The 14,949-nt window shown below is 40.7% G+C and overlaps 1 protein-coding gene and 1 non-coding gene across 2 annotated transcripts; one reads left to right on the forward strand and one right to left on the reverse strand.

The window, feature by feature from the left end:
- The first annotated feature begins 205 nt into the window (after nucleotides 1-205).
- Nucleotides 206-13,210, forward strand: LOC143879246 (serine/threonine-protein kinase D6PK-like). Its single transcript, XM_077381516.1, has 3 exons — nucleotides 206-361; nucleotides 1,380-2,530; nucleotides 12,130-13,210. The coding sequence occupies exons 2-3, from the start codon at nucleotides 1,524-1,526 to the stop codon at nucleotides 13,004-13,006; spliced, it is 1,884 nt and encodes a 627-aa protein (XP_077237631.1). The 5' UTR covers nucleotides 206-361; nucleotides 1,380-1,523; the 3' UTR covers nucleotides 13,007-13,210.
- Nucleotides 13,211-14,688: 1,478 nt separating this feature from the next.
- On the reverse strand, nucleotides 14,689-14,761 carry TRNAF-GAA (transfer RNA phenylalanine (anticodon GAA)). Its single transcript has one exon. It is a non-coding gene; the product is annotated as a tRNA-Phe (tRNA).
- Between the last annotated feature and the right edge of the window lie 188 nt (nucleotides 14,762-14,949).

Raw genomic sequence — 14,949 nt, forward strand, 5'->3', positions numbered from 1 at the left:
AGTATCCAATAGGTAGAGAGAAGGACGAGTCTGTAATTCCAGAAAATACAAATGGGTTGTTTTGGAATATGCTCTAAGAGATACAGAAATCAAAGGCGTGAGACTATGATTTGATTCAGACCCTAGGATTGGGACAAGAAATACTGAATAGGAAAAGCATAACTTTAGCTTTGACTCCTCTTCTTCATGTAATAATCCAAATACCAACGCTTTCTAACACACAGCTTTTCTTTTCTTTTCTTTTCTTTTCTTTCCCTCTCTCTTTATATCAGACGCTCATATTTTAGCGGAGAGAAGTGCCCACACAGTATTATTTCCTCTGCCAAAGTAAAACCCTAAAAGTTCTAATCTTTGCAGCCAGGTATGCTTTTGGGCTTCTTTGTCGGTTTCTTTTACCGATTTTGGTTCATGGTTTCGAATCTTTTTTCAGCCATCTTATTAGATTTAGATTTTTTTTGTATCTGGATCTTGTGGGGTTTGGATCTGTATTAGGGTCTGGATGATTAGATGATCCGTGTTCGAGATTTGTGGATCTTGTGGGGTTTGGATCTGTATTAGGGTTTTGTATCGATGCATGAATCTTGTTTTGCTAGATGGATTTATGATCGTCTTATTGTTTATCTCTGCATTTAGGGTTTTTCAGAGCTCGAGGGAAATACCATTAGATCAAGGTAGAATAATTTCCTTTTTGTGGTTGAATCCTCATATTGATTTTATTTTAATCTAGCAGGGCATGAAATTTTTTCAGTTCCTGAATCCTTTTCCCTGTGGTGGGTCTGTTTAGGGTTTCGCGGAATGGTATTTAATCGTTGTTACTTTAATTGCAGTCCCTTTGGTTTCATCCAGGTTGTGTGTTGCAAATATTATTTTTTATTTCTATGTGGGTTTGTAGTGTTATTCTTTTCTGTTCTTGAAGGATCGTATTTTGATCCAATAGAGTGCGCTTTGTTTAAGTGTTCCAATCTGATTGATTTCCTGTTTTTGTCTTGGTTTTCTGTGTGAAAATCTGAGTATTGGGAGGGTCTTTTGTTTGCTATTTTGTTTATAGTTTCTTGTGGTGTTTGAAATTCTTGTCTTGGTCTTGCTGTATGATCCCATTGATGGCTTCTGCCCATTTGTCGTTCTTGTGTTGTTTTGCTTAAATCTCGCGAATTTTATATCTGGATCTTTTTATTTATTTTTCATTTAGATTGAGAGGAGGGTTTTTCTCTCCTGTTTCTCTTACTCTGCATATATGGATATCTTGTGCACGGAATGTTATGAGGATATACTATGTCGGTGTCACGATGAAAGAATGATTTTCTTTTCTCGTCTCAACGGAACTTGATGGTTTATTTCTAACATGTTTTGAATGATCTTGCCGATTTATGTAATTGCAGATATTGCTTGCCTTAAGCAAAGCTGGCAGCGATGGAGAAGAAGATGTCTAATGCTAGTGGGGGATTTATGGTCAGTGCATTTAAAACTTGTGGATGATTAATGGGTTTGTTCGATCTTAGACATTCAAAAGTCTACATCCATTAATGGCTTCAAAAATCAGTGCTAAAGCCGGCTCTGAACAGCAGCAGAAAACATCAAGTAATCACATATTTGAGGGGAATTCTTGTAAGGTGCCGCCACAGATTTCGAAGCCAAGCAAATCAGAACCGGTTACTCCGAAAAAATCACCAAGATCTATGCGTCAAGCCTCATCAAAGCAGATACCAGTAGAAGCCTCTAGGGACAAACCACCTAATCCTCATCAGAAAGGCTCCGTTGATCCTTTACCAAATAATGTTACGTCAAAATCCACCCGTCATATGGAGTCCAGTATTTTGAGTGGCTCCTCAGGTGGTCTTAAACAACCCATCCAACAATTAGATGCCGCAGACCAGCGTCAAATAGTTGAGGCTCCCGGCACTTTGGAAGGAATTGGGGAACAAGATAAGAAAACATCGGAGTGCAACAGTGTGAAGGACAGCCCAGCTTCTGCTAAAGTTAGCGATGAGACCAGCAGTTTTGCTAAGACGAGTGGGAGTGGAAAAATTAGCGACCGTGCTGATTTTGTTGAGAGTGGCAAGAGTAGTATTTGTAGGGGCAGTACAAGTAGCGACATTAGTGATGAAAGCACTTGCAGCAGCATAAGTAGCAGTGTAAGCAAGCCTCACAAATCAAACGACTCTAGATGGGAAGCCATCCGAGTAGTCCGTACAAGAGATGGTGTTTTGGGGTTGAGCCATTTTAGACTACTTAAGAGGTTGGGCTGTGGTGATATTGGCAGTGTCTATCTGTCTGAGTTGAGTGGGACCAAGAGTTATTTTGCAATGAAGGTTATGGACAAAGGATCTCTGGCGAGCCGTAAGAAGTTGCTTAGAGCTCAGACGGAAAGAGAGATATTACAATCTCTTGATCATCCATTTCTTCCAACTTTATATACCCATTTTGAAACCGACAAGTTCTCGTGTTTGGTGATGGAGTTCTGCCCCGGTGGAGACCTGCACACTCTTCGACAGCGACAACCAGGGAAACATTTTACTGAACAAGCAGTGAAGTATGACGCTATACTCTTTTTCTCTAATTTCTCATTTGGCTTATAATCTGGCATTACATTCTATTTATGTATTCTATTTCTATGTATTTACAGTTCATATTTTGGTCTGTTTTGATGTTTTCTTTCATATCTAAATTCGACTTCCAGGATTTTTAGGATATTTGCATGTGTTCAAATTTCTGGCGTTGCAAAAGATGTAAAATTTGTGTTCTTGTATTTCTCTTTTAGATGCCTGTTGCAGCTATCCACGGTCTGGTTATGATCCAAAATTGGCCTCTGGATATAAGTTGCGATTTTTTTTTATCGGCAGCAACAGGCTTTGACTAACCCCCGAGTATGGCTTTGCAATGGACTGTGGTTTTAGTATTCCAATCCACTCTCCAAATATCAACAAAGACTGAAAAAAAAAAAAAGAATAAAAAGAAGAAATAAATCTGAAGCAGCTCACGAGCTTTGGAGGTTTCTGCAATATGGAGACTTCCCCTCCTCGTTCCTTTTTTTTTACTTTATTTGTAGGCAAAAAGACTTCCATCTAATCCAAAAGACCAATCTCTTATGGGAACTGATGCCCATTTTACATAAATTTCTAAAAGATAAATAGAACTCGTAAATCAAGTCTGCTGTTTGTTAGATAAGATAACTCTAATCTCTCTTTTTTTTTTTGCAATCCTAGTTGCACTCGGATTCTCCAGGCATGCTAACGGCCATGCCGTGCCACATCATCGTCCGCTCGTCCCATGCATTTGTGCCCCACATTCCAAAACCCTCCACGTCATCTAGTGGCCAAAAAGACACATGGGGCCCATGGGCTGTTGTATTTTGCTGCCACATTGGCTTAGGCCCACCAATCCCACGATCCCCCTGGATCATGGCTCCCCCCCTTTGGGGAATTTTGCACCTGCAAAGTTAACAAATACGATGGGGTGAGGCTATTGGTCCCCCACCTTTACGCGTCCACTCTGACTGGCTTGACCTGGGTCCACCTTTTCCAATCGAACGGTGCTCAACTTGACCCACCTTGGGTTGTATCACTGCTCGCTCACAAGATTTGTCTCGTCCCGCCTGACGAGCCTTCGGGGTACGTCTCCACTTCTTTTGCTTAGGACCTACTTTCGATCGGTTCGGCCTTGTCTTTGGTGCGTTCGTCATTTGCGAACCACTGTTCTTTGGCCCTGTCATGAGCGTCACATTTTTACCGCTAGCATTCACCAGTCGTTTGGCCTGAGTGGCGGAGATGAGTGATTTCGCACCTTCCGTCGTGGTTGTTATCGCGAAGTGTGTGCGTTCACCATTGTTTTACGGTCCCAAGACGATGGCGGAACCGGAGCTCTAATACAACTTGATCTAAATATGTATATTTGGATGTATATTTGAGATCTGATTTGGAAGCAAAATCCCTTCTCTAAAATAATTCTTATATATATAGAAACAAAATAAAAAGGCGCAGCCACAAGCTGGTCTGCTTCCTTCTAAATGATGAAAGCCTAGAATTAATGAGGGAGAACTAAGCCAAAATAGGTCTGAGTTCTCCTCTTACAAGCTCTTGTATTTTTAAAGAAAAATCAAAGAAGATAGGAACATCCTAATTCTATTAGGAACGAAGGCAACTTTTCTTATTGGATATAGGTAACTCGGACTCTATCTTGGAGTGATAACTCCTTGAAAATCTCCTAGCTTACCACTCCCACGTGGTGTTGTAACTTGGATCTCCTTTTTCTTTGGATGACATGGATGCTATAATGCATATCCCAAAGTCCCATGTGTAATCACTTTCTCCTTTCAATCCTAGCTGCACTAGGACTCTCCATGCAGTGCTTTTGTTGCCACTTGTGGCGCCTCTAATTGGGCCCACTATTGGCCACGATCCATCTGGATCATGGCTCCCCCATTTTGGGAATTTTGCTCCTACAAAATTAGTGATCGAGATTGGGGAAGGCTGCTGGGCTCCCACCTTTTTCCAATTGAATGGTGCTCAATCCGGCCCACCTTGGCTTTTGTCAAGGCTCGTTCACGGAATCCGCCTCGTTTTGCTTGACGAGCTTTCGAAGTTCGTCTCCATCTCCTCCGTTTAGGACCTTGTTTTGGTCGGATGGGCCTGATCTTTGGCGTGTCCATCATTTGCGAACAAATGTTCTTTGGCCTTATCGTGAGCAACACAAATTTTCCGCTTGCGTTCACCAATCGCTTGGCTTGAGTGGCAGAGATGAGTGATTTGGCACCTTCTGTCGGTTGATTCGCCTTGATAGTGTAGTCCTTCCCATCTTTTATGAGTCGGTACTTTTTCTCCCTTCTGTAGAAGACTGCATCTCTATCCCACAAATATGGGCTACTGAGGATCACTTGGCAAACATCCAACGGTACCACCGCTCATGTGACCTCATCCGCGTATCAATCAGTGATGGCGAACTTGAACGTGCATTGACGAGTGATTTTCCTTTCCAACTGTTTTTGGGTCCATCCAAGTCGATAAGGCCGTGGATGTGGAGTGGTTGTCAATCCCATCTTGGTGACTAGTCCTTCGGAGATCAGATTTTTCTGGCTTCCAGGATCGATGATCGCCCCCATTTGACTTGGATCCGAACATGGAAAAGCTCCTCACATTCGTCTTGAACTGAGGGTGCTTCATTAGATCTGGTCATGAGTGTCAACTTCTCATCTACGGTTGTCATCTCCTAGAGTTCCTCGGCTTCTGCGGCATGTAAAATAGCCTTAGATTCATCCTCTGTGTTTGTGTTTCGTGATCTTGTTGGTCGTAGCTCGGGGTGTAATATCCAACACTCCTCGCTTGTGTGGCCCGACCGCTTGCAATGATCACACCACGCCTTACGAACTGTGTTGGTATACTTGCTCGGCTTTGGATCCGACTTGGCTCTGTCTCTTGTCTGATCGTCTTTCTTCTTGTGCCTCCGATCTCGTTTCTCAATCGCCATAGCTTTGATGCTTGCCTCCTCGATAGTGTCGATGTGGAAGAGATTTAACTCGTCCCGGATGTACTCATGTAGTCCACCTAGGTATTTCATAAAGGTTTCTTGCTCCTCTAGGGAGATCCCAAGCACTATGGCTTGTTTGTGAAACTCTGTGGTGTACTCTTGCACCGTTTGCTCGAATCATTGTAGGTATTGCCATCGTACCCATCGGTCTTTCTCGTATCCGAAGGGGTAGAACTGCTTCTGAATCAATGTCTGGAACTGCTGCCAGGTCACGTCTGCTAATCCCTTGCTTCTCGCATAGGAATTCCACCACGTGAGGGCGTGACTAGTTAGTTTTAGTCTAGCAAAATTTACCTTTTGCGTGTCTATATACTGGTAGATCGAGAAAGACGTCTCAAGCCGATCGATCCAATCGTCCAATATTTCCGCGTCGACTTTGCCATCGTACACCGGCATGTCGATCCTTGCCTCCACCTTGAAGGGTTGAACTTGGATTATCTCTTGCGTGTCGGATGTTTGCGTCACCGGGTCTCCTTTTTCCCCTTCTCGGTCATTCTCGACCTCCACCTCTTTCCCACGGGTGGCGAGTTCAGGATTCGGCTGCGAGGTTGATGCCTCCTTGGCAGACATCAGTTGCGACATCATCGACATCATGGTCGCCATCTGGCTCTCGATTTGTGAAAGTCTCTGATCTACTCCATGATCTTCCACCGTATCTCTTTGCTCAACAGATACGGGTACTAGGCCGCCTTCTTCACGTGGTTGTATAGAAACAAAATAAAAAGGCGTAGCCACAAGCCGGTCTGCTTCCTTCTAAATGATGAAAGCCAAGAATTAATGAGGGAGAACTAAGCCAAATTAGGTCTGAGTTTTCCTCCTACAAGCTCTTGTATTTTTGAAGAAAAATCAACGAAGATAAGAACATCCTAATTCTATTAGGAACGAAGTCAACTTTTCCTATTGGATATAGGTAACTTGGACTCTATCTTGGAATGATAACTCCTTGAAAATCTCCTCAACAGATCTAGCTTACCACTCCCACGTGGTGTTGTAACTTGTATCTTCTTTTTCTTTGGATGACACGGATGCTATAATGCATATCCCAAAGTCCCATGTGTAATCATTTTCTCCTTTCAATCCTAGCTGCACTAGGACTCTCCTTGCAGTGCTTTTGTTGCCACTTGTGGCGCCTCTAATTGGGCCCACTATTGGCCACAATCCACCTGGATGAGGTTATGCCTTTATAAATGTGTTTGGAGCAGGTAGATGGTTGTTTTAATTCTGTATAAAGTGGACTGACTTGTGTGTATGAAGACTTAGAGACTTGGTTTACATAGCAGTGAATGAGTCTAGACAAGGTACTTAGTTTTTCAGAAACATCACACAATTGGTTTGACGATTAGGGAGGATTTCCTTTCATCCATTTTTTGTTTTCTGACATCTTAGGATTTCTCAAGTACTAAAAACTGAGATTGTGAGTTGATAAGAAGCTTTTAAGCTTGGATTTCTATACTAGGTGCTGCTGATAACTTGAATGGTTTCTGTTAAAGGAATTTATACATGAGCATAATTTTTAGATGGTGTTGGTGTTCCTCTTTTGGTGACTTTCTTTTTGGATCATGAAACCTTGCATGCCATCTGAAATGGCTGTGATTTGTTTAGGGGAATTGGGTTGTTTATTTTTTCTTGCTTCTAAATGCACAACCTAGGGAAGAATAGTTGCAAGAGTAAACAATAAACCTAGCTCGGAGTGCAAATGAATGCTATGGGCAAATGATCAAGATAATCCAGAGGTGTTTTTTCATCAGCTGGTAAAGCAACAAACACTCAATCCGTTGACTTGATGACGAACTGTTTGTTGCCTTCATTATAAAGATGGGAGATTGCTGTCCTCTTCACATGTCGTTCAATCCAAATGCAACTCTCTCCTTAACTTCCACTTCACCGTCAACTGCCCCAGCAAATAATCCACATATAGCGCTGGCGCTCACAAAACATAGGGGGCCCCACCTTGTTTGGATGATCCAAAGCATTCATTTGATAGGCCCTCACATAGATAGGGTGCCCAAAAAAAATCAGGTCCATAGGATCATCCTAACCCTTCCATTTGTGGAGGTTTAGATTTATGGAGGTTTATACCCATCCATTTTAACCTCCACAAATGGAAGGGTTAGGATGATCCTATGAAGTTGATTTTTTGTGGGCACCCTATCTATGTGAGGGCCTATCAGATGAATGATGCACATATATCTTCATACGCTTTTCACCTTTGCTTGCATAATTATTGAATTTGAAATTCAAATAGGGTCTCATATAACAATTTCATGGTCCCAACGTGTTTCTATAGGTTCCACCAAAACCTGCCAGCTGGGGTATCCTTCATAGTCCTGATGGTGATATTCTAACTTCTTTGTAGAGGATGAATATTCAGTAGTAGTGTGGTATCCATTTGATTGGCGCGACTATGCAAGTTGCACTTTGAATTATGCAACTACTTGTTGAAAGAGCAATGCTAGGGAAACACAAGCCTGTGACTCGATGCAAATTTCTGTCCTTATTGGCTGTCATGTGTCTTGTAGCAACTGGCTTTACTGCCTGAAAGGTAGCATCTTATTATGAAATGACAGAAGTACTCCTGTTTTAGTAATTAATTTTGCTTCCATTACATTGACGCTCTCTGACCATTGGATGAAGCCATCACTGACTTGTGTATCATCATCATCATCATTCATCTAATATGGTGCCAATGGCCAAGTCGACTGGCCAAGGGTGGTGTTGGTACTTGTTAGTTGGAAAGTCGTTCTTAAACTTAAACGGTTAAACCTGTAGGGCCTAAATCTCTCTCTCTCTCTCTCTCTCTCTCTCTCTCTCTCTCTCTCTCATACACACACACACACACACACAAGTTGCATTCTGATTTTCGACAATGATAAATTGTCTCATGGTCGTGTGCAGTTTTTCAAAAGCGGATGCAAGTCAAAACACGGCCAACACAAATTCTAGTTGGCTTGGCACGACACAATCGAGTACTCTGTTGGCACGTCTAAGGACTCAATTGTCAGAGTCATAATTTGTGATAGTCAAAGGAGTTTTGATTGCCTTTGTAAGGCAAAACACAAACTCGGACAAGAACACGACCAAAAAAAGTAAAAGGTAGTTGACTTGTGGGAGGGGGGGATGGATGATGACGAGGGAGAGTGTTGAAACTGTGGGCATGTGCTTTCTTTTTTGTTGCTAATGCTCTTGCTTGATGCTAGTGCTCGTGTGTGGCAACACTGAAGAAGTCCTCTCTCTCTCTCTCTCTTTCCCTCTCTCAAAGGCAGTTTAGTTGCAGGTAGTTTCCTTGTAGTCAATAGGTGTAATAGCAGTCGCCTCCTCATAGAACAGTGGTTGGTTGTTAACTGAAGTAGTTTCTTGGTGTGGAATGTCATTACCAAAATAAGGGGGCAATAGGTCTGTCATTAGCAATATCTAGAGAGGGAAGAGAGAAAATAGATGAAATAGCCTCCTTGAGAGTAGTGGCAAGTAGTGTTTGATTGCCAACTGAAGTAGTTTTATGTTGCAGAGTGTCATTACCAAAATAAGGGGGCAATAGAGGTGTCATTAGCAATATATAGAGTGGAGAGAAAACGAGAGAAGAATGCTAAATCCCAAGATGCTACTAGCAAAAACCCACCTTTTTCAAGTAGTTTGGTGGGGGACAAAAGTGATGCCATGCAAATGATAGAATTTAAAGATGAAACTTCATCACATGCTAGAATAAGCACAAATAGACACTTAGAAGCCATCACATAAGCAAGATAAGCATCCATAATAGTTTAAAAACATCAAACACCTAGTGACATGCATTGTCGCGCATGTCTGATAATTTTGTACATACCACATTTCACATTAGTTCATAATTTCATATAAATATCTGTACATAATACATGTGCCACATTTCACAAGCTATTCATATAATTATAATTACGTAATACATATTGATATAGTATACCATTATTGCACTTACGATTTTGGTTTACCATTGCGGTTTCAATGAGTATGGAAACGGAAACATTTCGGTTGTTTCGTGTCGGCTTTAGTGGAAACTTAAAACCATGGTAGTTTGAATCAAGACATGCAACCAAACACTACTAATAGATGACATGGCACCCCAAACTGGTCAAAACACCTAGTAAACCCAAGAAATTGTGCAAGCAAACAGACCCCTATGGACTCTGTTAACGCTTGTGAGGTTGTAGATGCTACAAAGACAAGTGTGTTTTTTATCTTTTCAAAATTACTTATTGGCTTCGTCAATTCATCCAATACAACTGGATGCATAGAATTGTAAGTACTGCATTTTTCATACGAGAAATCTGACCGCATTGATAAATCATTTTCCTTGTTGAATTATCCATGTGTATAACCCTTGGTTAGAAGAAGTTTTATTATTTTAAATATTTTAGTTTTTTACATGATCTTGGAAAGGAAGCCTTTCCTCCATTTTCCCTCTACGTGTTGAAATCGCTATCTCAATATTTAGTTGGGAATTAGCTTCCTGTCCAATAAGAAGAATTGGATTAGGAAGCATAGTTAAGTGATTTATCATCGACAGTATGCGGACGGTATGATGACTTCTGTTGAGGCTAATGAGGCCGAGGTTGAGTCACTGAGTGTTATTTTTTCCCCATAGTTGTAGTAAGTTTCAACCCAGCTACACATTAATGTTAGGAGTGTGTGTTGGGTGGTTGAGTCCTTTCAATTTAGGAATTAGGTATAAGGATATGGCTATTAGAGTTTGTCCATGAGATGGTCCAATGTATGGCATTGTTTCCTTTAGGTCTTCATTTAGGAAGTTTTTTAGGGTCATTAGTTTTAGAGGTGTTTAGCACTAAAAGTATTTCATCATAAAGGATGGCAAGGTTTTAGTTCCTATTTTAGAATGATTTTGAAAGAAGGTAGTGAGCTATAGTCTTTCTTATAGTATTACGTATACAAGTGTCAAAAGGAGAGTCGATTTAGGTACCAGTAAATTCCAAGTGTTGGCTAAATCGTATAACCATACCCTATAAGTTTATAACTCAATGCACACCTTAGTGCCTCCACCTATACTATTCTTGTACTTTTTTGAACACGTGGCCAAACATCACTTTGCTATTGAAATGGATGGTTGAAATGCACCTTTCAAGGCTCTGGCCTCATTTGCTGCTACTACTGCTTTGTGTTGAGGCAACCTGCCATCAGCACCGCCACATCAGTTATCGAGAGATCGCGACATTGTCTGGGGCTTTTACAATATTCCTCCTACTTACCAAAGAAAAAGAGAAATGATAATCCACTGGAGCAGCAGTTTATGACATTCACTCTCTTTGCCATTATGTCAGTTAGGTGCTTCCCACCTAAGGTGCCACTCCTATTGCTTCAAACTTCCTCTTATGCCTAACACTGACTGTACAGTTGCTATCATGGCTAAATGTCAATCTTGCAAATTTTGTTTTATTTCGCATTTGTGATTTTTGCACTCTTGCAATTGATGAAAAAACAAGTTGAAATACACACATGCAGCCAATTTACAGATGAGCTCTACACCATAACCACCCCAACCACCCTTTCACGTTGGAAAGTCCTGGTCTTTTCCAAGGAAGCTGGTATCTTAAACAATGACATGAAATAAATGGGTGACTTTGCTAACCTATCTGTTTTGATAGATACATGTCACCTTCCTAATATAATGTCATTTCAGGTCATTTGGGCATTTTACTTCCGAGCCTCCTATCTTTGAGATTAGTTCCCTAATATTGCAACAATTATGACCCAATAGAGTGATCTAGATGGTGCCCATCAGCCGAAAGATGCCACTACCAAACTTGTGGTGAGCTTTCATTTATTGCCCAATCACTAGGCCAACCAGCAACAGGCAAGCTGTTTGAGGTGAACACTGCTGGGTAGATTTGTATGGTCACCATATCTCAAATGGAAACTGTTGGGCCACACTTACTCCTGACATGGACATCCTCCTGTCACCCTGTAAAATTTTATTGAAAATAATGTCTTGATACTCGTGTTGGATTTTGAAGAGAAAACAACGAGCATTCCCTGTCACAAGCCTCAATAAAGTCTTGGAAACCTCTCTCATCTGGGATTGAGCGTTTGCCCTCTGCCTTTGTGATGATACAGACAAATATGCAGTGTTGAAGTCAAGGGGGTTTAAACTTATCCCTACCCGTCACAGTAACTTGAAGAAAAATAAAGAAGACACCACACTTTAGCACTGATTTAACACAACTTGCTATCAAATGAAGAAATCCAATTTTTATTTTACTATTTTGTGCTTCGCTGTCCTCCTTCCCAAGGACAGTGAGGAAAACTCCCAGCTCCCAGCTACCAGCTCTATCGGAAGCTTCCACTTTCTCGTCATGCCTATACCTGGTAAGGAGAATATGTACTGATCACTGAGAATGTCTAAAACAAGAACCGTGCACTCTGTCAAAGCCATGAGTTATTGCGGTCTTGAAGGCCACTTGGTATAAATTGATTCCTACATTCTTCTCACTGGTTTGAGAAAATCATTTGGTAGTGTAAATGGCATACAATAGCCATCATCTATGTGCAACAAGCCAATAATTCACAAAGAACTCATAAAGCTTGTTCTCTGATTATGGTAACTGTTCTCTTGAAATAATGCAGGTTTTATGTAGCAGAGGTCCTCCTTGCTCTGGAGTACCTCCATATGCTCGGTATTGTGTACCGTGATCTCAAGCCGGAAAATGTCCTTGTAAGAGAAGATGGTCATATCATGCTCTCTGACTTTGACCTCTCCCTCCGCTGCGCTGTCAGCCCTACCCTTGTGAAGTCCTCATCTATGGAATCTGACCCTTTTCGTAAGAATCCCGTATACTGTGTCCAACCAGCTTGTATCGAACCCTCCTGTATCCAGCCATCATGTGTTGCTCCCACATGCTTCTCCCCACGCCTCTTCTCTAGCAAGTCCAAGAAAGACAGAAAACTGAAGAACGATATTGGAAACCAAGTCAGCCCATTACCAGAGCTTATCGCCGAGCCAACAGGAGCCAGGTCCATGTCTTTTGTTGGGACCCATGAATATTTAGCACCCGAAATCATCAAAGGGGAAGGCCATGGAAGTGCGGTAGATTGGTGGACTTTTGGGATCTTTTTATATGAACTCTTGTTTGGAAAAACCCCATTCAAGGGATCGGGGAATCGGGCCACGTTGTTCAATGTTGTGGGTCAGCCACTTAGGTTCCCAGAGTCGCCGGCTGTCAGTTTTCAGGCAAGAGATTTGATAAGGGGTCTGCTTGTGAAGGAACCTCAGCACAGATTAGCATACAAGCGCGGGGCAACAGAGATAAGGCAACACACATTCTTTGAAGGCATAAATTGGGCTTTGATTCGTTGTGCGAGCCCACCGGAGATCCCAAAACCGGTTGAGATTGAGCAGATTCCGGCGCCTGCAGCATCTACAAGTGAGAAGGCTACTGCTACTGCTGCTTCCTCTGTTGAAACTAAAAACTCTGATAATTATCTGGAATTTGATTTCTTTTAAGTGATTTTCTGAATTGATGCAATTTATTGTATTGAGGGAAGCTGTAGAGTTTTAGAACATTTCTGAGATGGTGATTATGGGTTCTCAGAGTGTCAAATGTCCTTGTTCTTAAGTGGAATTCTCAGTTTCAAAATTTGTATTCTTGAATGATTGCTGAAATGTTTTATTCTTATCTATAATCATTAAGGATTTGATTCTCTTTTATATCTCCTTCCGCCATAATTTCTTGTATAAATCAAAGTGTTTTTTCTGAGGGAATACACACCATAGTTTCTGGGGAGACAATGTGGGAAGCAAAAGGGGGTCTGAAAAAGAGAAAATGTGGAAAGGCAAAAACACTCCCTGTTTGGATTGCAGGAAAAACATTTTTTGTGGAATTTTTTTTTCCTAGGAATATATTTTTTTTTCCACAATTTTGAGGGAAATGAAATGGTTATGCCTAATCAATATAAATAAAACTTGTCCTTCAGTCCAAATTACCATTTGAACGAAGCTTGGCCTTTTGTTCATTACCGTTTTTTCAGGAGTAATCAAGCAATCAAAAGGAGAAAATTTTGGAAATGTTTTTGTTTTCTAAACTTTTAAACAGAAGAAACTTGGAAAGTGTCATCCCAAGTCAAATCAAGTATGTATGTAATAAGCCTCTTCGGAAGCCAATGAGGAGACTACAGAAAGCGATAGGAAGGGTAAGAGTAGGTTAGGGAGGAAGGGTCACTGTAGATTAGAGTTACCAGTAGTAAAGAGAATTTCACTGCTGATTGAAATTATGAGCATCAGGAATTTTCTAATTCTACAATCTTAATGTTTTGAGATTTGCCCCCGTTTGTTTTGGATTTAGAGAGCAAACTGTGAGTCCAAAACTGATTATTGGACTCAAATTTATGTTTAATAGAGAGAAAATATTAACAAGGAGGCTGCAACTTGGGTGGGCTCGGGTTGAGATTTATCTAAAATTTGAATCGGAATCAACTGGAACTTGACCCAATTTTATGGTAAAAGCTCGACCCGAATTCTAAAAAATTGACCCGAGTTGCACCTCTGGATGAGAAAAGAGGACAATTAAGGGAAAATTAGAAAGGGCCACATATCCACTTGGATAAGTTAGGACTACAAGTTATACAGAGTTATAGGCCGTCTGACATAAAGGGCAGAGAGAGAGAGAAAAAACTCTCTCCTTTGATTTTTGATCCAGTCAAACTCCCTTTTTTTGACTTTTCTCCTGATAAAAAATCAAGGGGCTGATATTTTCTCTCTCTGCCCTTTATACGTAAAGGGCGGCCACCATATAATTTCTCATAGGTATATAAGCTTGATGTTTCATTCACTTAGATTTCATGTTAAGTTTTTTTTTAAAATAAAATAAGTTCTATTTAAAACTTAGATGAGTTTTTTCTTTTCCTTTATTTATATACTATGGCTTTATCAAGAGAAAATACAATTTAGTAAAAAAGTAATCACTTGAATAAGGAGGGAACTCTTATTTAAGATTAAAGATGAAGCATGTTTGAAGAAAGAAAATGATATCCCTTATTAATTAAGTTTTAAAGGCAAAGAAAAACGTTAAAGGGGGGTGAGACTGACTCTCTTTAAACATGTATACGTAAGGAAATGATATCCACACTCCCTGAAGAGGTTTCTAATCTATCAAGTGTATATAAAATTGAAAAATTAGTAAAAACACATGCGGTGAGCGTGGATCGAACACGCGACCTTCAGATCTTCAGTCTGACGCTCTCCCAACTGAGCTATCCCCGCTTGGCTGTAAAGAATTTAATTAATTACTTACTAAGATTAATATTAAATTAATTAAGGTACTTACTTTGATAATGCAGTGAAAATGTGTCAGGTAACCATTCAAATCATCGGATGCTTGGAGAAATTGGTAAGCAATTACATCACATTTAATTTGATTAACTCAATTAAGGCAATGAGACGCAAATAGC

This window comes from Tasmannia lanceolata, unplaced genomic scaffold (assembly GCF_043159265.1).
Source record: "Tasmannia lanceolata isolate RefF3 unplaced genomic scaffold, GAP_Taslan_0.1 ptg000006l, whole genome shotgun sequence".
Taxonomy (NCBI): Eukaryota; Viridiplantae; Streptophyta; class Magnoliopsida; order Canellales; family Winteraceae; genus Tasmannia; species Tasmannia lanceolata.

Bases quoted from the DNA above. Each gene is read 5' to 3' on its own strand.
- LOC143879246 (XM_077381516.1), top strand. From the start codon at position 1,524: ATGGCTTCAAAAATCAGTGCTAAAGCCGGCTCTGAACAGCAGCAGAAA. The intron at 2,531-12,129 runs GTATGACGCTAT...GAAATAATGCAG, and splicing joins TTTACTGAACAAGCAGTGAA to GTTTTATGTAGCAGAGGTCC.